The sequence below is a fragment of the Lepidochelys olivacea genome (assembly GCF_965140295.1).
Source record: "Lepidochelys olivacea isolate rLepOli2 genome assembly, chromosome: 18".
NCBI classification, from domain to species: Eukaryota; Metazoa; Chordata; order Testudines; family Cheloniidae; genus Lepidochelys; species Lepidochelys olivacea.
The window spans coordinates 12,082,858-12,107,844 of NC_140428.1; the positions used below are offsets into that span (position 1 = coordinate 12,082,858).

The following is a 24,987-nucleotide window of genomic DNA, read 5'->3' on the forward strand; positions in this document are numbered from 1 at the left end:
ACGCATTCCAGTGTTTCACCACCTTCCTAGTGAAAAAGTTTTTCCTAACATCCAACCTAAACCTCCCCCACTGCAACTTGAGACCATTACTCCTTGTTCTGTCATCTGCTACCACTGAGAACAGTCTAGAGCCATCCTCTTTGGAACCCCCTTTCAGGTAGTTGAAAGCTGCTATCAAATCCCCCCTCATTCTTCTCTTCCGCAGACTAAACAATCCCAGTTCCCTCAGCCTCTCCTCAGAAGTCATGTGTTCCAGTCCCCTAATCATTTTTGTTGCCCTCCGCTGGACTCTCTCCAATTTATCAACATCCTTCTTGAAGTGTGGGGCCCAAAACTGGACACAGTACTCCAGATGAGGCCTCACCAATGTTGAATAGAGGGGAATGATCACATCCCTCGATCTGCTGGCAATGCCCCTACGTATACATCCCAAAATGCCATTGGCCTTTTTGGCAATAAGGGCACACTGTTGGCTCATATCCAGCTTCTCGTCCACTGTAACCCCTAGGTCCTTTTCTGCAGAACTGCTGCCTAGCCATTCGGTCCCTAGTCCGTAGCGGCGCATGGGATTCTTCCGTCCTAAGTGCAGGACTCTGCACTTGTCCTTGTTGAACCTCATCCGATGTCTTTTGGCCCAATCCTCATTTATCTAGGTGCCTCTGTATCCTATCCCTACCCTCCAGCGTATCTACCTCTCCTCCCAGTTTAGTGTCATCTGCAAACTTGCTGAGGATGCAATCCACGCCATCCTCCAGATCATTAATGAAGATATTGAACAAAACCAGCCCCAGGACCGACCCTTGGGGCACTCCACTTGATACCGGCTGCCAACTAGACATGGAGCCATTGATCACTACCCGTTGAGCCCAACAATCTAGCCAGCTTTCTATCCACCTTATAGTCCATTCATCCAGCCCATACTTCTTTAACTTGCTGGCAAGAATACTGTGGGAGACCGTGTCAAAAGCTTTGCTAAAGTCAAGGAACAACATGTCCACTGCTTTCCCTTCACCCACAGAGCCAGTTATCTCATCATAGAAGGCAATTAGATTAGTCAGGCATGAAAATGCACCAGAATGGCCAAGGATAACCAAGGGATAGGGCACATCCAGGAATAGCTGGACGTGACATTTGGAAACAAGCCCTTTTCACTGTTTTTGCACTTAGTGTGTTTATTGTGCTGTACATTTTGATGACAGCCAGTCTACCTTTCTGCTTCATCTACTGGTATGTAAATAACTGGATAAAATAAAGTGTTTGAATTTGCATACAGGGATACAATAGCAAGTTTTATTATATGTCCTGGTAAAAGTGGCACAAACTAATGAGGAATCCAGCAGTGTCTTGAGTCTACTCATGGCCAAAAAGCCCCCTTTTCCTCTCAGACATTGTGTAGAACGCAGCAGGCCACAATAAAGTCGACTGCACTGATGACAACGGGGTTGTACTTTGGATGGCCAACCCATCCCACCATCCAAGCTATGTATTTTTGGCGTGCTAGCTTGATGAAAGTTAGCATACATATGTCTGCTTGAGCCGGGAATTATACTCCCAGATCCAGTGTAGATGTACTCTGAGTCTGGTTCATCATGGGTGATGGAAGCTGCTTATACTCTCAAACAAGGACACTGCATGAGTCTAAGAGCACTCTCGGGTCCACCAGTATGGTCTCTACAGGGCACTGAGCGTCTCTAAATGAGATTCAGGTATCTGATGCAGATTAGCAGTATGTTACGGGATGTTGCTGATCTGTTCTGTGCTTTATAGAATAATCCTGAGACATGGAATACCCTTTGTTGTGAAGTTGGCTGTGGCCTGGTGCTCATGCCATCCAAAAAATGTAATGGAGGAGAAGAGAGACCCAGTGGATAGGCTGTTAGCCTCCAACCGAGCAACCTGGGTTCAGTTCCTGCCTCTATGTGACTGTGGTCAACTCATTTTCTATCTCTGTGCATCAGTTGCCATGTGTAACCTCCCTGACTCACCCTGAGGTGTTGGAAGGTGCTGAAATACTACCATAGTGGGGCCATCTGAGTCCCTGAGATAGATAGGTGGATTGATAGAAAACCCAGCCAAGGGAAATGATATTGCCCATGTCAGAAAAGTCAAAGCCAATTACACGTGAGCTTTGGTCCATCTCTTGCTGGCATCACTGAGAAGAAGCAGCTCCCAAAGAGTGTCACAGATAAAATGACCAGAGCAAAGATCTTGTTTGTTACCTTTGGTTGCAGATGACAGGGAACCGGTGACATTTATCCCTATAAACCAGCAAGAACAGAGCCTGATTTCCTTCAATAACTAGGAGGAGGGGAACAGATAGTTCCTCTTTCACATTGACAAATTTGACATACTGCGTCACTCTGCCCCTGGTTTACACAAACATTATAAACATAAATCAGTTTCAAAAAGTAACCATGAGACCAAACAACAAATATTCAAAAATAATTATCTTGAAGGCTGACATGTCCCCAAAATGCCACGCTAGACACTACCTCAGTTTTCCAGGAAAAAAAACCCAGAGCCGAGCAAGTAGTAAAAAATCCAAACAAAAGGATTATCAGGTAGTTTTGTGCATAAAAGTACTTACATGGGGTCTCTATGATTTGTGGGGACATATTTTTTGTTATTCATGAACACTCAGACAACTACTGGGTATTACTGAAAACATCCCTGAATCCTGAACACTCACCAGTTTTTCCACTAACGATTATTTCTCAAAAAATTCACAACGAAGAGTGCATTATTCATCATTCTTATGCTTTGCCCTCCTGTTTAAAATATGTCCGTCCTATAGTCATGCAGCAGAAACAATGCAATGGGACGGAAACAACACAGTCACAAAGAAATGTAATGTAACAGTGCAAGGTCATGCACTTAGGGACTAACAACAAGAATTGTGCCAAAAGATGGTGATTTATCAGTTGGAAGTGACAGAGGAGGAGAAAGACCTGAGCGTATTGGTTGATCAAAGGATGACTATGAGCTGCCAATGTAATGCAGCTGTGAGAAAGGCTAATGCAGTCCTAGAAAGCATCAGGCAAGGTATTTCTAGTAGAGGCCGGGAAGTGTTAGCACCAGTGAGACCTCATCTGGAATGCTGTGTGCAATTCTGGTCTTCTGTGTTTAAGAAAGATGAATTCAAACCGGAACAGGTGCAGAGAAGGGCTCCTAGGATGACCTGAGGAATGGAGAAACCTACCTAATAAGAGGAGATTCCAAGAGCTTGGCTTGTTTAGCCTAACCAAATGAAGGCTATGGGGAGCAATGATTGCTCTCTATAAATACATCAGAGAAATAAATACCAGGGAATGAGAGGAGTTATTTAAGTTAAGCGCCAATGTTGACACAAGAAGAAATGAATTTAAACTAGCCATCAACAAGTTTAGGTTTGAAATTAGATGAAGGTTTCTAACCATCAGAGGAGTGAAGTTCTGGAACAGCCTTTCAAGGGGAGCAGTAAGATCACAAAAACCTAACTGGCTTCAAGACTGAGCTCGATAATTTTATGGAGGGGATGGTATAATCAGACTGCCTACAATGGCATGTAGCCAATCTGCAACAGCTGGTAGCAAATATCTCCAATGGCTGGTGATTGGACACTAGATGGGGAGGGCTCTGAGTTACTACAGAGAATTCTTTCCCAGGTATCTGGCTGTTGGTCTTGCCCACATACTCAAGGTCTAACTGGTGCCCTATTTGGGGTCAGGAAGGAATTTTCTCCCAGGTCAGATTGGCAGAGATTGTGCGGGGGTTTCACTTTCCTCTGCAGCATGGTGCACGGGTCACTTGCAGGTTTAAACTGGAGTAAATGGTGCATTCGCTGTAACTCGGAGTCTTTAAATCGTGATTTGAGGGCTTCAGTAACTCAACCAGGGGCTAGGGATCTATTACAGAAGTGGGTGGGTGAGGTCCTGTGACCTGCGATATGCAGGAGGTCAGACTAGATGATCATGATGGTCCCTTCTGGCCTTAAAGTCTGAGTAAGCAATACAACAGTACAGAAACAATACAATCACAGAGAAAAAATGCAGTCTGACTCTATGATCAACCACACAGCGTGGATGAGATTCACTCTGTGCAGAGGGCCAACATAACATTTACATACCATTCAAAATCCCACCATGCCCAGCAAATCAAAGCAAACAGTGTATGAACAAACCGAAGGTGAAAATGGTTATTCCAAACTATTCTGTGATTGGAGAATATGTACTAAGCGCTTTGAGGTCAGGCCAGAGTTTTTATATATGCATGTCTAGTGCTGTGGGGCCCAAGTTTTGCACTGAGACCCTGGGAGATACTGTAATGTTAATATTCAAGATGAAAGAAAGTGGTTCTAGCCACTGCTGCTATCTGAACCTTGAGAGGCTAGGTCAGGTCAGTTATACCCCAGCACTGTGCACTACATTGGCAGGAAGAATGATGTCCATCAGCATCACCAGCGCTTTCTCTGTGCCAGATCTGGGGCTGATGTAAGCGACTGTTGGAAGTCAGGGCTGTAGGAAGCAGCCATGTGTGTAAACTGCTTTGAGATCCCTGAGTGGGCAGTGCTATGGATCCATAATTATCATCACTGCTGGAGGTAGGATACCAGCCTGGACCAGCCAATAGCCCTGTGTGGCATCAAGTATCGGGGAGGGGGGCATACTAGTCTGTATCCACAAAAACAGCAAGGAGTCTGGTGGCACCTTAAAGACTAACAGATTTATTTGGGCATAAGCATCTGAAGAAGTGGGTTTTTTACCCACGAAAGTTTATGCCCAAATAAATCTGTTAGTCTTTAAAGTGCCACCGGACTCCTCATTGTTCCTGTATGACATGGTCAATCCTATTCTTTGGAATCCATTCCCAAACCTCCCCTGTTTAACTCTCCGGTCAATGTATAACCCTGCTTCTCTTTTGCCAGGGTAGTGGAGAAGCTAATATATATTATACTATTATTTGATTTCCCTATGTAATATATTGTTACATCTGGCTTAAGAAGATTTTACAAAAGACCCTTTTCTCCCTCCCTGCTGCCTCTGGCTATGGCCCTTTTGTGTTCCTGACAAGTGAGCAAGAGGCCTCTGGTTAGGCAGAGTCGATGGCCAAAGAGTTTGACCTTGAAGCTAAACCCCTTTATTTACTCCCACTGGCTCACTGATTCCCTAGATTAGAACCAGTCATAATCCCACAATCATTAACCAGCAGACTCTTCCCTTCCAGGAGCAATTCTCTCCACAGGACTGGGAGAAGACAGTGAAACACAAGACATGAAGTACTTGTGGCACCTTAGAGACTAACCAATTTATTTGAGCATAAGCTTTTGTGAGCTACAGCTCACTTCATCGGATGCATACTGTGGAAAGTGTAGAAGATCTTTTTATATACACACAAAGCATGAAAAAATACCTCCTCCCACCCCACTCTCCTGCTGCTAATAGCTTATCTAAAGTGATCACTCTCCTTACAATGTGTATGATAATCAAGGTGGGCCATTTCCAGCACAAATCCAGGGTTTAACAAGAACGTCTGGGGGGGGGGTAGGTAAAAACAAGGGGAAATAGGTTACCTTGCATAATGACTTAGCCATTCCCAGTCTCTATTCAAGCCTAAGTTAATTGTATCAAATTTGCAAATGAATTCCAATTCAACAGTTTCTCGCTGGAGTCTGGATTTGAAGTTTTTTTGTTGTAATATCACAACTTTCATGTCTGTAATCGCATGACCAGAGAGATTGAAGTGTTCTCCGACTGGTTTATGAATGTTATAATTCTTGACATCTGATTTGTGTCCATTTATTCTTTTACGTAGAGACTGTCCAGTTTGACCTATGTACATGGCAGAGGGGCATTGCTGGCATATGATGGCATATATCACATTGGTGGATGTGCAGGTGAACGAGCCTCTGATAGTGTGGCTGATGTTATTAGGCCCTGTGATGGTGTCCCCTGAATAGATATGTGGGCACAGTTGGCAATGGGCTTTGTTGCAAGTATAGGTTCCTGGGTTAGTGGTTCTGTTGTGTGGTATGTGGTTGCTGGTGAGTATTTGCTTCAGGTTGGGGGACTGTCTGCAGGCAAGGACTGGCCTGTCTCCCAAGGTTTGTGAGAGTGTTGGGTCGTCCTTCTACATCTGCTGCCCTCTCCCCAACCTCCAGCCCAGAGAGGAGGCCAGTACCTTTGGATAGTGGGGGGTTAGGGGGAGGGCAGCAGCTTCAGCAGATGTTACTGAGCACGCTCAGTACAAGCCAAGCAGCAACTCTGTGGGATCAGAGCATGTGACCTTCCCCCCACCCCCCCACACGCATCCGTCTCTGCTCCAGTCTGATACACCTCTTCTTAGCAACAAAAATCTTGATTGCATAGGGTGACCAGAAAGCAAGTGTGAAAAATCGGGACGGGGGGTGGAGGGTAATAGACACCTAGATAAGAAAAAGCCCCAAATATCAGGACTCTCCCTATAAAATCAGGACATCTGGTCACCCTATGATTGCAAGAGAACTGGAGTTGTGAGCACCCCTCAGTAATGTTCACATTCAGCTCAGCAGTGTGAACAGCAACCTTTCCAGAGCACCGTCAGCAAGCATTTTGGAATACTCTTAAACAGAATTTGGTTTCAACCATGTTTTCAGCCCTTCAGATTCACTTTCTGAAAGCTTTTTTGCAAGAAGAATTACGCTCTGAGAGAGTGCGTGCTGGGGTGTAGCTGAGATTTATTGAAATGAAACAGAACTCATTTGAGAGAAGTGTGCAGTGGTGACGGCATCCAATTGGGGAACAGAACCAACACCGTGTGACCTAGTATCCAATAACACATCTCTAATAACAAATTATCAATTATCAGAGGCGTAGCTGTGTTAGTCTGTACCCACAAAAACAACGAGGAGTCCGGTGGCACATTAAAAACTAACAGATTTATTTGGGCATAAGCTTTCGTGGGTAAAAAACTACAGATGCAGGCATAAATATACTGGCACATGAAGAGAAGGGAGTTACCTTACAAGTGGACAACCAGGGTTGACAAGGCCAATTCAGTCAGGGTGGATGTGATCCACTCCCAATAATTGATGAGGAGGTGTCAAGACCAAGAGAGGGAAAATTGCTTTTGTAGTGAGCCAGCCACTCCCAGTCCCTATTCGAGCCCAAATTAATGGTGTTGCATTTGCAAATGAATTGTAGCTCTGCAGTTTCTCTTTGAAGTCTGTTTTTGAAGTTTTCTGTTGAAGGATGGCTACTTTTAAATCAGTTATTGAATGTCCAGGGAGATTGAATTGTTCTCCTACTGGCTTTGGTATGTTACCATTCCTGATGTCTGATTTGTGTCCATTTATTCTTTTACATAGGGACTGTCCAGTTTGGACAATGTACATGGCAGAGGGGCATTGTGTTATGAAAAGCTTCCAAAATCTGAGATTGAAGTGATTTAGGAATGATCACTTGCATTCCCCATAAGACGCAACCATCATTCACAGATGATTCACACTGATGTGACATGAGTTGTGTAAACTGGGGATTCTTTTGCTCCAGCACTGTACCCAGTAGTACCATCCCTTTCACAAGAGGAGCACATCATCTTTCGTGGTTTCTTTGTTGATGTCTGAACTAGTGCTGGTTAAACTATCCATCCCATTGAGATAGAAAACTTTGCCTGAAGTTTCTTTGGGTTGATGAAAACTTAGGCATGGCAGCCGCAACAGCCCATCTGCATTGCCATGCTGAGCCCGTTAATGGAACTGAATAGTATAGGAATGAACTGAAAGTAGCAATGCCCATAGTTGCATACAAGCAGCAGCAAATAGTTTCAGTCCCAAAATTGAAAGTAAAATGTGATGACCCATCAGCTCGGTAAACATGTCTACCAGGCAGGTAAGTATGGAACTTTCCAATTCTGAAGACAATTCTGAGAGCTTCTCTCTCTATCTGTGCATAGTTCTTCTCAGGAGTAGTGAGTGTTCAGGATGCAAAAGCAGTTGGTTTCTCCAGGCCATTAGGAAATACCTGGGAGGGAACTGCACCTACTCCATATGGTGAAGCATCACAAGCCAATTGCAATGATAGCGAAGCATTGAAATGTATAAGAACTTAGGCTGATGTCAACAGTTTTTCTTGCATAATGGCAGGTTTCAGAGTAGCAGCCATGTTAGTCTGTATCCGTAAAAAGAACAGGAGGACTTATGGCACCTTAGAGACTAACCAATTTATTTGAGCATAAGCTTTCTTGAGCTACAGCACTGAATGCATCCTGTGAAATGAGCTGTAGCTCACGAAAGCTTATGCTCAAATAAATTTGTTAGTCTCTAAGGTGCCACAAGTCCTCCATTTCTTTTTAACAGTTTTTCTGTTACCTTAAATGCATGCACCCACACTCGCCAGTCCATTTCCATTTCTGATTTGCCTGTAATAGTTCAAGTAAAGGAGCCAATACTGTCTCCAGGTTAGGCAGACATTTTCCATAGTAGTTAAGCATTCCTAAGAATGAATGCAACTGTGACACGTTCTCTGGCTTGAAGAACCACCTTCTCTTTCTCTGGCAATTTCCTTAAGCATATGGCATCAATTATATGCCCAAGGTATTCAATTAAAGGTTTGAAAAACTCGGATTTGTCTTGATGTATTCTCAGTCCACAGTCTTCTAAACACCGCAAGACAGCATCCAAATTTTGAAGATGATCCTTTCCTGTAACAAGGATGTCATCAAAATAGCACTGAATCAAGAGGCAACCTGTACTATGATGCCAAGAGGCAACCTGTAGTAACAAAACAAGACTTTGTGTGTGTTGATTGGGAGATATGTGTTAGATACTGGCTCAATCTCCATTTGTAGGTATGCACTAAACAAATGTAATTTCCTGAAACATTGTCCATCACTAAGAGTAGCAAACAATTTTTCAATATGAGGTAGTGAATACTGGTCTGCAGATAAAACTGGTTTCAATGTCATGTTGAAAGCTTCACACATTCAGACAGAGACATCCTTCTTGATCAGTGGCTTGATGTGTGTAGCCCACTCCCTCTGCGAAACTGGTGACAAGACTCCAACGTTCACTAGATGGTCCAAATCAGCTTCCACCAGAGGCTTCAGAACATAAGGCAGAACTTTGGGCTTGCAATATTTCATCTGGCTGTCAGAGTTAACACTGAGCTTCACTGGCACATTGCTCATTGTTCTTTTTCAAAAACTTTGGCGGATCTGTCCAATATCTCTTGAAGATGTCGAGGTATTTTCATCATTGCCTTGATTTCAGTCCAATTCACCCTCAGCTTCTCAAGCCAAGCTATGCCAAATCATTGTGATACTTTCCTTCAATCACATACAGTGGTAAATTGTCCATCTAGCTGAACTTTCACCTTTTTGGACTAACTTTTTTCTAGTATAAATATTCAAAGCTGGAGCTTTCTTCCAGGGAACTCATGTCAAAGTCTGGTGATACGTAGATGCAGAAATCAGTGAAACAGCAGCTCCAGTATCCAAGCTCCATTCTTGTAGGAACTCTTTCAATCAAGGGTGTAACCCAGATGTGATCTTTGACTCCAGCTTCTGATAATACATGTGGTACTAGGTCTTGGTCAGTGTCACTAGAGCTTTTATCTTTTTCCACATCATGTGTTCCTGACTTCCATCCTTTCTTAGGTTCAGAGTTCATCGATATCTTCTTGGATGTACAGTTACTCTGCATAGCTGGTCGTTAAACTGTGCAACAGGGCATGGCAATGTGTCCTTTCTTCTGGCACTTTCTGAAAATAACCTGATGTACCCAGCAACCCTCAGTGTGCTTAGTTTGAGCACAATGGCTACATGGAAATTCCTTACTTTCCCATGGTCTCCCATCTCACCGATGCAGCAGGGGAACATCTCAGTCAGGGTGGGCAAACTTTTTGGCCTGAGGGCCACATCAGGTTTCCAAAATTGTATGGAGGGCCAATTAGGGAAGACTGTGCCTCCCCAAACAGCCAGGCGTGGCCCGGGCCCCACCCCCTATCCGGGCTTCTCACCCCCGACGTCCTCCCCAAGACTCCTGTCCCATCCAACCCCTCCATTCCCTATCCCCTGACTCCTCCCCACCCCCCGGGACCTCTGGCCCATCCACACAGACCCCGCTCCCTGTCCCCTGACCGCCCCCGGACCCCCGCCCCTACTACCTCCTGCAGCCCCATCCAACCCCTCCTCTGATTCCTGACTGCCCCTCCCCCTGGTCCCCTGCCCATCCCCATTCCCTGTCCCCTGACGGCCCCTCTGGGACCCCTGCCCCATCCAGCCCTCCCTGTCCCCTGACCGCCCCCAGAACCCCCACCCCTGACTGCCCCCCATGATTTCAGAGGGGTAGCCATGTTAGTCTGTATCAGCAAAAAAAGCAAGGAGTCCTTGTGGCACCTTAGAGACTAACAAATTTATTTGGGCATAAGCTTTTGTAGGCTAAAACCCACTTCATCAGATGCATGCAGTGGAAAATACAGTAGGAAGATATATATACACAGAGAACATGAAACAATGGGTGTTGCCATACAGACTGTAACGAAACCAATTAGTTAAGGTGGTAAAAACTATTTCCCCATGATAATTTTTTCCTCTACTGTTACTCACACTTTCTTGTCAGCTGTTTGAAATGGGCCATCCTGATTATCACTACAAAAGTTTTTTTTTCTCCTGCTGATAATAGCCCACCTTAATTGATTCGTCTCATTACAGACTCATGACCCTCTCCTGGCTGTGTGCTTATATGCACCTTTGGATGCTCTTGGGCTCCCTCTGCTAGCTATAGACCCTCAGTGCAACCTAAGCTGCTTACCTGCCTGCTTGTCTGCTAGCCCATGGCCAGTCAATAGGGCTGCATGCCTGTACTCATGGCTTCTTTGTTTGCACAAGCTCTGGGCAGGCAGCGGCCTATTCCTTTTTTCTGCTTCCATTTGCCTCCTTCCCTCTCTCTAGCTAACTGGTTCACACTGTCCCAGGAGCAAAGAGCTGCCTGTCACCATGTACCTCTGGGGGAACTTAACCTCTTTTTTCAATAGTATTATTTGATTACTTTTCCTTCATCTTGGGCAGGCAATGGGAGCACTGAATACTGGAGGGATATAAAAGCCTCGATGCCAAATGTATTTCTAGGGCCTGCAGAGTAGGAGACAGACAGACGCAGAGGGAGATGATGCTGTGGTGGCTTTATTGTTCTGGCTGCAAAACTGAAACTAACATGAAGGCGAGGCTTTGCACTGGAGATGGTGTAACGAGGCTGGTTCTGGTGGGACCCAACCAAGAGTGCCAATTCAGGACAAATTGCTACAAGCAGGGCTGTTACAGCCCAAGGCTGGGGTTTCTGTGCACACCAAAGCAAACCAAACCAGCCAAACAGAGAAGACTTTGGTTTTACCCCACTGGCTAACCACAAGTCACACAAGCAATTCCCTCAGACACTCCAGTTTCCCAGTATCCCCACCAGTGCCCCTCGTCATGGGGACAAATGGTTATGAAAACTGATACCCCAGTAAAAGAAAAAAGGTTCTCTCAATCCCAAAGGACCAAGCCCCAGACCCAGGTCAATATACAAATCAGATCTTACCCACAAATCATGCTGTTGCCAATCCTTTAGAATCGAAAATCTAAAGGTTTATTCATAAAAGGAAAGAAATACAGATGAGAGTTAGAATTGGTTAAATGGAATCAATGACATACAGCAATGGCAAAGTTCTTGGTTGAGGCTTGCAGCAGTGATAAAATAAACTGCAGGTTCAAATCCAGTCTCTGGAGAACACCCACAGCTGGGATGGGTCTTTCAGTCCTTGGTTCAAAGCTTCAGTGTAGCAAAGTCCCTCCAGAGGTAGGAAGCAGGATTGAAGACAAGATGGAGGAGCTGCAGCAGCTTTCTATAGTCTCTTGTCATGTGGTCTCTGCTTTCTTTGTTCCAAGGACAAGCTGCCCATCCCATGGCCTGGAAACACCTTAGAGTTCTGTCCATAGGCAGGTCCCTGCCTACCTGGCTGAGTCCCAAGGCGTGTCTACCTTCTCTCAATGGGTCACTTGTATAGCTGATGGTCCTTAATGGGCCATCAAGCAGGCTAGGCAGAGCTGGCACCAACTTGTCTGGGGTGCCACCCAGAAGCACAGCATAAGTTTGAAATACAAACAGTATAGAGCCAATACCTATATCTTTAAATACAAAAACGATACATGCAAACAGATAGCATAATCCTAACCAGCAAACCATAACCTCATCTTAGACACCTTATTTGACCCCCTTTATACACAATTTGGTGCCACTACAGGATCTTGCAACAATGATCTATATGGTCCCAATTCAAGTCAATAACATCACAGATGGACGGGGGGAATATAGAGTGCCTGGAACATTGAAAGGGCCAGGACATCACAGAAACCATAGTGTTATGCCAAGAGGTACTGGTGACTGCTTGAATCACAAACCTCATGGAGAGTGGTGTGAATGTACCCTTCAGTTCCCATAAGTCTCAGGATGAGTTCATCAGAAACCCCCACCTAAGACAAAAGGAGGGCTTGAGCCCAGCTACAAGTGTGGACTGAGTGGGCAGAGGCCTTTGCTGAGTAGTGTGGTGGGGGCTAAGGCAGGACACACAGAAATTGAGAACAGACAAAACAGAGGGAGGGGGTTGAGGCAAAAAGCAAGAAAGCCAAGCAGTAGCCTGTGCACACTGTGGACCCTGGAAAAGCTAGAGAGAGAGATTTTGAGTCTGGTGTTGGATAAAGAGGCCTGGGACTGTAATCCAGGGAATTGCTCCTTTGTTCTTGATTTCTTCTGTGTTCAGGACTTCGTACACTCTTTGTAAATAAACAAGCTTGCATCAAAGAAAATACCAGACTCCATCAAATTTCTGATTCCAATTGGAACATCCTCAGCAGGCAAGCAGCTCATCCAGTATTAAACTGGACAGCCCTGCTTTTGTCCCCCATCCAGTATTCAGACAAAACCAGATGTCTGGTATCAGAAGGGGGACACCATTTTGAGGAACATGCCACTCCATTGCTGCCACTGCGACCTCACACGCAAGCTGCCTGCTTTTAAAAATGGCGCCTCCCAAATGCATCATGACGTAGCATGAACCATTCGTCCAAGGTCACGCTGGTGGGGGCAGGGTCAGATGGCAAAAGGAGGCCCACACTGTTCCTGGAAGTACCAGAATGTCCATTATTCCAGGAATGCATGAGTGGCCACCCTAACGAGTCCCCGAGGTAGCCACTCTCATCAAGCTAGCGGGTGTATAACGACAGGGTAGCTGCTGGTCACACAGGCAGTGGTACAAATGCACCTGAAACCTGTGGGTACATACTCAACATGACAGCTATCAGCTGCTACACTACTATTTATACTCAGGCTAGCTTTCATCAAGCTAGTCCAAATACGTCTACATGAGCTGGGGATCGTGCCTCTAGCTCATAGTGTAGACATTGTCGGTAAGACCATGTCAAGGTTCCTTCCTCACTCTGAACTCTAGGGTACAGATGTGGGGACATGCATGAAAACCTCCTAAGCTTACTTTTACCAGCTTAGGTTAAAACTTCCCCAAGGTACAAACTATTTTACCTTTTGTCCTTGGACTTTCGCTGCCACCACCAAACATCTAACACCGGTTACTGGGAACGAGTCCGTTTGGAAACGTCTTTCCCCCCAAAACCCTCCCAAGTCTTACACCCCTTTTCCTGGGGACGGTTTGATAAAAATCCTCACCAATTTGCATAGGTGAACACAGACCCAAACCCTTGGATCTCAAGAACATGGAAAAAGCAATCAGTTTCTTAAAAGAAGAATTTTAATAGAAGAAAAAGTAAAAGAATCACCTCTGTAAAATCAGGATGGTAAATACCTTACAGGGTAATTAGATTCAAAACATAGAGAATCCCTCTAGGCAAAACCTTAAGTTACAAAAAGATACAAAAACAGGAATATCCATTCCATTCAGCACAGCTTATTTTACCAGCCATTTAAAGAAATCAGAATCTAACGTATATCTAGCTAGATTACTTACTAAGTTCTAAGACTCCATTCCTGTTTTGTCCCCGGCAAAAGCATCACACAGACAGAGAGAGAGGCTTTGTTTTTCCCTCCCCCCAGCTTTTGAAAGTATCTTGTCTCCTCATTGGTCATTTTGGTCAGGTGCCAGTGAGGTTATCCTAGCTTCTTAACCCTTTATGGGTGAAAGGGTTTTTTCCCCTGGCCAGGAGGGATTTTAAAGGTGTTTACCCTTCCCTTTATATTTATGACAGACCAGCTAAGCTCCAGGATGGAAACCATGGCCAACAAGCCCTCCACTCCTCTGGCCCCATGGGACTCTACAATAAGGGTAAAGCTCATCTGGGCAGGATGCAATACTTTCTCAGGAACCAGTCCAAGACTGTGCAATGAGCTCCCCAAGAACCAAGGACCATCCCAAACCTCTCCACCTTCTGCTTCTAGGGAAAGGCAGGTTTCGTTGGTCTTGCCTTCTCTAACAAAGCCCTGGTCTACACTACGAGTTTAGGTCGAATTTAGCAGTGTTAGATCAGTTTGACCCTGCACCCGTCCACACGACGAGGCCATTTACTTCGACTTAAAGGGATCTTAAAATAGATTTCTGTACTCCTCCCCTGACGAGGGGATTAGCGCTGAAATCGACCTTGCCAGGTCGAATTTGGGGTAGTGTGGTTGCAATTCGACGGTTTTGGCCTCCAGGCGCTATCCCAGAGTGCTCCATTGTGACCACTCTGGACAGCGCTCTCAACTCAGATGCACTGGCCAGGTAGACAGGAAAAGGCCCACGAACTTTTGAACCTCATTTCCTGTTTGGCCAGCGTGGCAAGCTGCAGGTGAGTGCTGATCTCTTCAGCAGAGGTGACCATGATGGAGACCCAGAATCGCAAAAGAACTCCAGCATGGACTGAAAGGGAGGTATGAGATCTGATCACTGTATGGGGAGACGAATCCATGCTATCAGAATTCTGCTCCAAAAGATGAAATGCCCAAACATTTGAAAAAAATCTCCAAGGGCATGAGGACAGAGGCTATAACAGGGACACACAGCAGTTCCACATGAAACATAAGGAGCTCAGGCAAGCATACCAAAAAACCAGAGAGGCAAATGGCCGCTCGAGGTCAGAGCCCCAGACATGCCACTTCTATGATGAGCTGCATGCCATTCTAGGGGATGCAGCCACCGCTACCCCACCCCTGTCCTTTTACTCCATCAGTGACTTATCACGCAACAGGGATGCGCATTTTGGGGATGAGGCAGATGAGGAAGAGGTTAAAGATAGCACACAGCAAGCAAGCGGAGAAACCGTTTTCCCCAAGAGCCAGGAACTGTTTCTCACCCTGGATCTGGAGCCAGTACCCCCCGAACCCACCCAAGGAGGGCTCCCGGACCCGCCAGGTGGAGAAGAGACCTCTAGTGAGTGTTCCTTTGTAAATATAATACATGGTTTAAAAGCTAGCGTGTTTAATGATTAATTTGCCCTGGCATTCACGGCCAGTACAGCTACTGGAAAAGTCTGTTAATGTGTCTGGGGATAGAGCGGAAATCCTCCAGTAACATCTCCATAAAGCTCTCCTGGATGTACTCCCAAAGCCTTTGCAAAAGGTTTCTCGGGAGGGCAGCCTTATTCCGCCCTCCATGGTAGGACACTTTACCATGCCAGGCCTGTAGCACATAGTCTGGAGTCATTGCATAACAAAGCATGGCACTGTATGGTCCCAGTGTTTGCTGGCATTCAAGCAACATCCGTTCTTTATTGTTATCCTCAGGAGAGTAATGTCATTCATGGTCACCTGGTTGAAATCGGGGAATTTTATGAAGGAGACATTCAGAGGTGGCCGTTCCTGCTGGGCTGTGTGCCTATGGCTGCACAGAAATCTTTCCTGCTGTTACCCACGCGGTAGTGGGAGGGGTGAAGCAATCATCCCAGAGAATTGGGTGTGTGGGGGGTTAGTTGGGTTTGTGCTGCACGTTAACCTGAAAACCGCAGCCCCTCCTTTTAAATGGCCAACCCAACGGCTGCTTGGTATGGGAAAGGAGGGCGCTGCTGTTTGAAACCATTTCCACATGTTATGAAGGTTAAAGAAGCCAAACGACTGTGGCTTACCATGGCTGCCTGCAAGCCAAATTCTGTTGCCTGCCAGCCCTGCATGTGCGATCTCTCACACCGTACTGGCAGACCCTCAATAGAAGAGGCAAAATGCGACCTTGTCCCGAATGCACAGGTGCTATGTAATGTTAACAGCAAAGTTCACCCTGGAAGAGTCAACCCATTGTTCTCTAAAATGTGTCTTTTTAACTACTACTCTCTCTTTTTTTTCCTCCCGCAGCTGCAAATGTTTCAACGCTCACACTGTCATCTCCGTCCCCGAGGCTAGCAAAGATTGGAAGGTGAAAAAAACGCACTCACGATGAAATGTTCTCTGAGCTCATGCAGTCCTCCCGCACTGAAAGAGCCCAGCAGAAAGCGTGGAGGCAGACAATGTCAGAGTCCAGGAAAGCACAATATGAACGTGAGGACAGGTGGCGGGCTGAAGATAATAAGTGGCGGGTTGAAGATGATAGCAGGGGCGGCTCTACCAATTTTGCCGCCCCAAGCAGTCACTGCCGAATTGCCACTGCCCCACCAGCGGCAGAGCTGCTGCCAAATTGCCGCCATGCCTGGAAGAGCAGAGGAGCTGCCGCCCAAAAGCCACCATGGTACAAGGACTGCTGCCCCATTCTGAATGCCGCCCCAAGCACCGGCTTGGAAAGCTGATGCCTGGAGCCGGCCCTGGATGATAGGTGGCATCAGCTTGCTGACAGAAGGCAGGAGTCAATGCTGAGGCTGCTGGAGGATCAAACTGATATGTTCCGGGATATATTTGAGGTGCAGAAAAGGCAGCATGAGCACAGACCCCCGCTACAGCCCCTGTGTAACCAACCACCCTCCTCCCCAAGTTCCATAGCCTCCTCACCCAGATGCCCAAGAACGTGGTGGGGGGCCTCCGGGCACCCAACCACTCCAGAGGTCTGCCCAAGTAACAGAAGGCTGGCATTCAATAAGTTTTAAAGTGCAGTGTGGCTTTGTCCTTCCCTCCTCCCCGACCCCTCCGGGCCTACTTTGGCAGTTATCCCCCTATTTGTGTGATGAATTAATAAAGAATGCATTAATTTGAAGCAACAATGACTTTGTTGCCTCTGCAAGCGGTGATTGAAGGTGGGAGGGGGGGGTGGTTAGCTTAAGAACCTGAAGAGAAGAGAAGAGAAGAGAAGAGAAGAGAAGAGAAGAGAAGAGAAGAGAAGCATCATTGGCTATCGAGCAAGACTTTTGTTCCCTCCCCAGACTTTTGTTTCCCTGACTTCTCAGAGGTCTATATACTCCATTATGTCTTCCACTTTTTGTGCACCCCCACCCCCCGGCTGCCCCTGAGTTCACAGGATATAATATAATCACAAATAATAGTTCTATATGCTGACACAACTTAGCCCCTCCCCAGTGTTTCTGAAATTAAACCCCTAGCATAAAATCGAATCTAATAGGGATGGGAGGGCTCAGGTATGTAAAGTTAAGGGTGTGCTGAAATGCTTTGCTATACTGGAGCATGAGTTTAGTGCTACAAGCTATATTGCAATTAGGGGTGGCTCCAATTAGGCAGGAAAACAATAGATAGCAATAAAACAATGAAATCCAGCATCTGTGTTCTGTTTAAGTGGTACACTAATTACCAGCTTCTGTGTGTGAACACGTGGCATTAACTATAAGCATCACAGTGTCTTCTCATCGCCGTTTGGTTAAGTGGCAGAACTAGTTTGGGACTATTCAAAGCAGAATCTAAGGTCCTGCATTCAAAACAAGCAAACAAACAACTTTTCTTGTTTGAATTTAAAATTGAGCTGCCAAATTTTCAAATGGGAGTGCTGGTGCCTTAATGTAGGCACCTAAATCCATATTCAGAGAGCCTGAATTTTAGAGGTGCCCTGAACACTTGCCTTTCTCAGTGCTTTCAGCACCCTGCTGGGCTGGCCCTGGAATCCGCATTTCCCTAACACAGACTTTCCCCTTCCAATCATCCCACTCATCTTCCTCAGCAGCTGAGTGACCCTGGTCACTGCACATTGTCCCTTAGGGGAACTGCAAGTGATTTCACGCTCAGGGTGACAGTCACGCAGTACGTAGAGCCAGCACAAGGCCTAGGCATCGCTGAAGTGCCATCTAGACCCTATTGTGAAGGACTAAGTGGGACGTCAGAGATGTCTCGGTCCTGTGCTGGCCCTTTGCATGGGGGTGAAGTTCATCCTCAGCACATCTTGGACCTGGTTATTCCATGTACTGAATCAAGTGAAGGCACTAGTAGCTGACAGTGTTCTGCACCTCCTAGGAGGCACTGAGCAGCTCGCAGTATTGGGCCATTGGTTGCCTTTGATCTCCATCACAGCTGGGCTACAGAGGCTTACAGTGATGCATTCAAGCATAAACACCAAGCAACAGACATAAAACTTCAAACAGGATGATCAAGGCGTATTGTTATCTTTTATTTGGCCTCATTTCCATGCAGGCACTTCAGCTGGCTCTTTGCCAAGGAGATTATAATTGACCCTAGCCAGTGACAGTGGTGTCTTAGTTACACAGTAACCACAGGGGAACCCTTTAAAAATCACACCTTGTTGTCTTCAGGTTAAAGGAAACCAGGTCCAAAGAACTTCTAGGCGAGGTGAGAGCTCAGAGGCACTTCCCGAGACTTCTGGTCACCATGAACACTCTCCTAAGTGCAGTTCTGTGTCTGTGCACCCTGGCAGCTTTCTCTGACTGTGTCACAGTCCAGGTAAGAGTTTTTTAATTCCTCCTGCAGCCCCAGGTGCATCACATAGGGCCAAGCAGGATTAGCCTGTGGCAACAAACTGGAAAATACCCGCGCTTCTGACAGTCTATCATTAGTTTAATCTTTAATAATACCCCAAAAGGGCAGGAAGCGATGAGCGTGCAATATGGCTGGTCATGCAGGAGGTTGCTACTGATGCGCTAACTTTGACCAGATTGTGTAAGGAATAAATTCCAGTGTGAGCGGGCCCAGTTGTGTAGCGCGTGCCAATTCAGGAACAAAACCCCGCCCAGTGTTTATTTTAAAAAACCCAAATCAACGAACCAAAAAATAAACAAACAAAAGACGTGACATTGGCAAGCCACCACCTCGTTCGCTTTGCCTGTGTTTATATCCCTTCCCCACTCCCTGTCACCCTGCTCATGTGTTAAAGCCCTTCTCCACATTCTGCGCCAGTCCTTTGCATTTAGGTTGTAAGGTCTTTGAGGCAGGGTCTTTCTCTTACTCTGTTTGTTCAGCAAAATGGAGCTTTGATCTTGATGGACCCTCTTGGTGCTGCAATCAATAATACAAATAACACTTATAACCATGATCATAATCAGTTTCTTCCTCTGCTAGGCAGGTGGCTATTGGCTTGTCCCCCTCTGTCCCCTATAACTGCAGTAACCATGATGCCCCAGGTATTTCAGTACATAAATTTGGGTTTAACAGGTCCCTGGGTTTGATTTTAAACTAGTGCCTGATTTTTTTCGGAAATAACTGAGAACGTAGAAAGGTGCAGTGAGATAAAACTCAGCAGGCAGCCTACGTGTCAGACAAGGGGCAGATGTATTTAGGAAAGAGGTGGGGAGGATAAAGAATTTGGGATTAGAAAAAAAAACCATATACAACACACTAACTTAATGACCAGTATCACAAAGCCTAGTCAAAAATATCTAATAAAGCATAAGGTTTCCTCAAAATCAACACTTTCCTTCAGGAAAAGAGGGATTTTGGCTGAATTTCCTAATGGGATTTCCATTAGGAAAATCTAAACAAGTATTTTATTCAGGTCAATATTAATGTATGTGTCCTCCTGAGCTGCCGCAGTGCCTCATGGGAGTTGTCGTTTGGGTGCCTCATGCTCCCATTCTACCCTATAGGCCATGGACAGACTACATTTCCCTTGATGCATCATGATGTCTTCCTGTGGCACATTGTGGTGCATCGTGGAACCGCCATGGTTCGGTAGGCCTGGTTACATCAAGGTATGTCAGCACTTGCTCACACAAGTGATCTGTAAGGCCTGCTCAGGCTTGTGTGGCCATGGTGTGACTCCTCTGCTCAGATACCTGTCAGCATCCTATCTCACCCTCCTCAGATGGACAGTAGAAGTGCAGAGGGTGGCTCTCATCCACCTCCCTGATCCTACTCCTTCCGCTGGGGGCTGTTTGGCAAAGAGAAGCAGGTCCAACGAGGGATACTCCATAGGACTCTCCTCTCCTCTCCCTTATCTCCTCAGGCACCTTCTAGAGGCTGGGATTATATAAATGTTTACTGTCCCGAGTATAACTAATCTTACACTGGTATATCGCACCTTTCTATCCAAATGATCACAAAGCCACACAAACACTATGGGTGACATTCAGCCATCTGCACAGGGCAGCATATGCCCTATCCACCACTGTCATCCCTTAGTTTGAAAGCTTGCTTTCCCTCTGGTCAGGATAAATGTCACCACAGAGACATAGGCATCACCTCACTTTACACTGAAATGCAACCATCTCTAGGGTTGAATTAAAGCATGCCACGATTTCAAGACCAGAAGGGACTATTGTGATCATCTAGTCTGACCTCCTGTAGAACATAGGACACAGAACTGACCTGAAATAATTCCTGTCCGAAGTAGAGCAGATCTTTAAAAAAAACATCCAATCTCGACATTAAAATGGTCAGTGATGGAGAATCCACAACGACCCTTGGTAAATTGTTCCAATGGCTAATTACCCTCACTGTTAAAAAGGTATGTCTTATTTCCAGTCTGAATTTGTCTAGCTTCAACTTCCAGCCATTGGATTGTGTCAGACCTTTCTCGGACAGATTGAAGAGCCCATTCTTAAATATTTGTTCCCCATATAGATATGGATAAACTAGGGTCAAGTTGCCCCTTAACCTTCTCTATGTTAAAACTAGACAAATTGAGCCCCTTGAGTCTATTACAAAAGCCAGGTTTTCCAACCCTTTAATCATTCTCATGGCCCTTCTCTGAACCCTCTCCAGTGTATCAACAGCCCTTTTATAGAGCTCCACAATAAGAGTAGAGCAGTATCAGTAATAAGTTGACATAACTCTGCACCGTTTTTAATGCTTTGTAAACAGCAGTCAGGAAGTGAAGGGAAACTATTGTAAATAAACGGCAGCAGGTGGCAATCCTGAACCTGGCTTCTCCTAACACAACGGTTATAACCTGTAAAGGTCAGACTGCCATGCTACATCAGGGGAGAACATAGGTCAGTTCATTAGAAAAAGGAGTCTGAAGGCCAGGAGATGACAATGCCAGCTGCTTTGCTGACTCACTCTGCAATCACTGGACCTCCCTTGTGCTTCATTCAGCCAAGCTGAGATAGCCGAGTAAAGAGCCCGAGCTTCTCTGGAAGCTGAAAGTGCTGGGGATGTGGGTGAGACAGGTGGGGGATCCTGGGACAGTGGCCAAGGTAAGTGGAGGAGAAGGCTGGAAAGGTGTGTGCAGCAGTGGAGGAACTTTGGGAAGTTGACTAATGCATTCAATGGGAGAATATCACCATGTTTTCTGTCCCACATCATCTGAGCAAATACCCTGTGTTGTCATGGATGCCTCCTCCTTCTGTGCACAAAGGAATTTCCATAACAGAACAACGCAAGGCTCCATCTAATCTAGTAGCCTGAATTTAGCAGTGTCCAGTGCCAGATGGTTCAAAGACACATATAAAGTTGAGTTCTCCTGCATGCACCAGTCTTTATCCAACTGCCCTTGAACAGTCAAGGATTTCTGTAGCGTGGGGTATAAAATCCAGGGAATGGACCAAATTGTGGAGTTACTTTTGATTTACACCAGTGTAACAAAGAGTAATTTGGCCCCATCAGGGACTAGATTCTGCCACCATTGCTCCTGCTGAGTAATGTCACACTTCATGAGTATCCCACTGAAAATAAAGTGTCTATTTGTGTATTAAGGTTCTGCTCAAAGGGGGTAAAGATGGCTGTATGGAGACTTATGCTGGGATGTCTGGGCTAATGTGTGGGCTTCTACTAAGGTAGCCTTCTTAGAAGAAAGACTTAATCCATATACAAGGCTCTAGGACTCTCAAACTGCTGTAGACTGAAGAGGGACAGAGTGAGTTTCAGTGTGTGTCTCTCTTTGGCAGGTGGGAAAGTTCTCATTCTCCCTGGAGTCTGTGAAGAAGCTGAAAGACCTCATGGACAGTTCTGTGACCAGGAATCCACAGCTGCTTAGTGCCAGATCCACCTTTCTGTGTGCCAGCCCTGACCTTCCCATGGAGTTCCTGAGTCTCTGTGACACAACAGACGCTGACCAGATATTTCAGGATTTACGTAGGTGTTTACTGTTGGTACCCTAGAAGCCAGCCATGTTCAGTAGGGAAAAATCCTGCCCTAAGCATCCCACAATGCTGCTTTGCCTTTCCACTCTCAGCACACTCTACTCCCCACATGACCCAACGCTCTAGTACCCTGTGAGTCTCCAGGCTGAACATTGTGAGGCCATCGGATTCCCACTACAGTGTGGGGTTTGATTTCCCATTTCTCTCTCTGTCTTGGGGAGGATTTTCTCCCAGGAGAAATTCAGTGTTGATCAGCTGCGTGCAGCTCTTTCACTTCCTTCCCCTTGTGGTTCATGTACATTCCCTCAGAGACTCTGTCACCCTCCAGGAGGCCTGTGTCCCACCCCTCAGAGCAAAGGGGCTCTCTGTTTGGCTGTGAAGTGTGACAGGTATGTACTGACCAGGCACCATGGCTTGGAAGGGTCTGTGGCACTGTCAGCAGTTGGAGTGCCCCTGGCATTAGAGGAAAGGGAGAAGCCAGCCCTAATCTTATCTGTTGTCTTTGATTTTAGAACCCATTGCAAGTTCCCCCGAGCTTTGTGAGATTTGTGCTTTTGCTGCATGTGCCGGCTGTTGAAGAGAGTCTTCCTCAGCCTCCAGCCCTGGGAGGTATTACAGCAGCACTGCTCCAGCGCCCTCCATTGCCCTTCAACCTCCGCTTTCTGCTGACCCGAGAAGACAAGACAGTGACACTATGACTCCTTCCATCTTCTCAACACCTCTCCCTCATGGCAGCTTCAGTATTGCCAGCACTGAACATTGAAAATCATCAGCCAGACCCCACCTCACAAATAAAAAATGATAAATCTGGAGGGGTTTTTTATTTGTCTTCTAGTTTCTGAGCCTATAGGGAACACTCCGGCCATGTTTTAGACATTTTCTCCTCTACTATGAGGGACGGAAACTTAAGTTTGTGTTTTAAATGATAGACTCTCACATAATCACTTGACTCCAGGAGCTGGTGCTTTACAATACACCAAATATCACAAAATGCACAATAAATTCAGAAGAGTTGGCAATCTCTAAACCACACAAGAGCCAGCAACATGGTGTTCATTCTTATCTGTCCACCAGGCCTGCTCCCCACTCCATAAACCCATCATTTATTTATTAGGGAACAGGCAAAGCACTAATTTTCTTCAAACATACACTTCAAACCTTCATCTATTTTGAGATTTTAGCTAGAAATTAAACCTTCATTGAGCACTGAAAAATCTTTGGATGAGGATTTTTTAATTCCAATTTTAGGCCAAGACCGGGAATAGAACCATAAGGGCCAAAATTAAGCGTGTCAATAAAAGCTGTCCTCACGAACGCCCCAGTCCAGAAATCTCATTGGAACCTGATTCTGCAAGATTCTCAGGGTCAGGGCCTGATCCTGCAGGCTAGCTGCCCATACTTGATCACAAATAATTTCCCACGTCAATGTTTCCTTCGGAGCACAGGTGAGCAAATAACTGAGGTTTTGGTTTAGTGGCTGAACCAAACAATCTGGTAGGGGTTGACCTGAAACATATTTTTCATGTTTGTTTTGTTTTTTCTCACTGAAAGGAAAAAACCAAAAAAGAAAATGTTGTTGCCCATCAAACTAAATATTTTGTTCAACCCAAAACAATTTTTTTCTATGTTTTCATTTAGTTTGCAAGTGATTTTTATCTTTCCTTTTTAAACACAAATCTAACTCCACTTGGAAATAAAACATTGTTTCAGAATAAAAAGAATGTTTCCTTTAAAACCTGTTGAGAAGAAACATTTTGACTTTGGGGAATTCCACCCCCCACCCCCAGCTGAAACTGTCGCCTGAATTTGACCCAAATTCACAAATAGGTTTGGTGGACTGCATTTTTCGGTGAATAAAATATTCATCTGAAAAATTTCAAGCCAGCTCAACTCCTGCGTCAGGACCAGCCAGTCAGAACAAAATAGAACAGCACCATGGCAGCAACTGCTCCTCCATGCTGCAGACAGACCCACACATCAGGAGTTAGGCAGAATGGATAGGAAAAGCATTACACATTTTTCAATTAACTACCCCAATGGGCAGGTGCCTACATCATCTCTAGCCCCCTAGGGGGCTGCGTCAGTAGAGAGCATGAAGACTGATGAAGCCTGGAGAGGGAACGGCTCTCTCCCTGCAGAAGTGGTCCCCCCAGCTCAGGCTTTGTGGAAAATTAGCAGAGCAGTGTGTGGGACAAGTGTCGACTGACACTGCCCAGGCTAGGCATGTCTCATGGAGAGATGATTTCAGCCTTCTATCTAGGTCTCTTTGTACAGCAACTTCACCAGCACCAAAAAAATACAATTAAATGAATTGACAAGGGGCTGAGGGTCAGGACTGTCCACTTGTGGAGAAACATGGCCTATGGCCAGCATAAGTAACATGCTGTATTTCTTTTCTCTGCCTCTTTGCATTGTGTGGGAACTATGCCAATAATGTGAGTTGTCTTTCTTCAGCTGACTGGCCAGTTCCACCATCCCCTCTGAGTGGTCCCCAAGGGGAGTTCTTTCACCTTTCTTTCTAGTGAAGATTCACCCTCACTATTTACTCTCAGAATTTGAGAACATGGAGCAGAGAGAGCAATAAATGATTGTGTAAAGCATGCTCATGCAAACTTGAATTTCATGCATAGCAGCTTATAAACATAGTCAGAAGCC

The 24,987-nt window shown here is 45.7% G+C and overlaps 1 protein-coding gene across 1 annotated transcript; it reads left to right on the forward strand.

Annotated features, from left to right (window-relative positions):
• Window positions 1-18,613: 18,613 nt before the first annotated feature.
• GUCA2A (guanylate cyclase activator 2A) lies at window positions 18,614-23,105 on the forward strand. Its single transcript, XM_084651986.1, has 3 exons — window positions 18,614-18,757; window positions 22,138-22,324; window positions 22,845-23,105. The coding sequence occupies exons 1-3, from the start codon at window positions 18,686-18,688 to the stop codon at window positions 22,907-22,909; spliced, it is 324 nt and encodes a 107-aa protein (XP_084508112.1). The 5' UTR covers window positions 18,614-18,685; the 3' UTR covers window positions 22,910-23,105.
• The last annotated feature ends 1,882 nt before the right edge of the window (window positions 23,106-24,987 follow it).

Excerpts from the sequence above, each read along its gene's own strand:
- GUCA2A (XM_084651986.1), top strand. The coding sequence starts at position 18,686 with ATGAACACTCTCCTAAGTGCAGTTCTGTGTCTGTGCACCCTGGCAGCT. Across the intron at positions 18,758-22,137 it reads CTGACTGTGTCACAGTCCAG|GTGGGAAAGTTCTCATTCTC; the intron begins GTAAGAGTTTTT and ends TCTCTTTGGCAG. Across the intron at positions 22,325-22,844 it reads CCAGATATTTCAGGATTTAC|AACCCATTGCAAGTTCCCCC; the intron begins GTAGGTGTTTAC and ends CTTTGATTTTAG.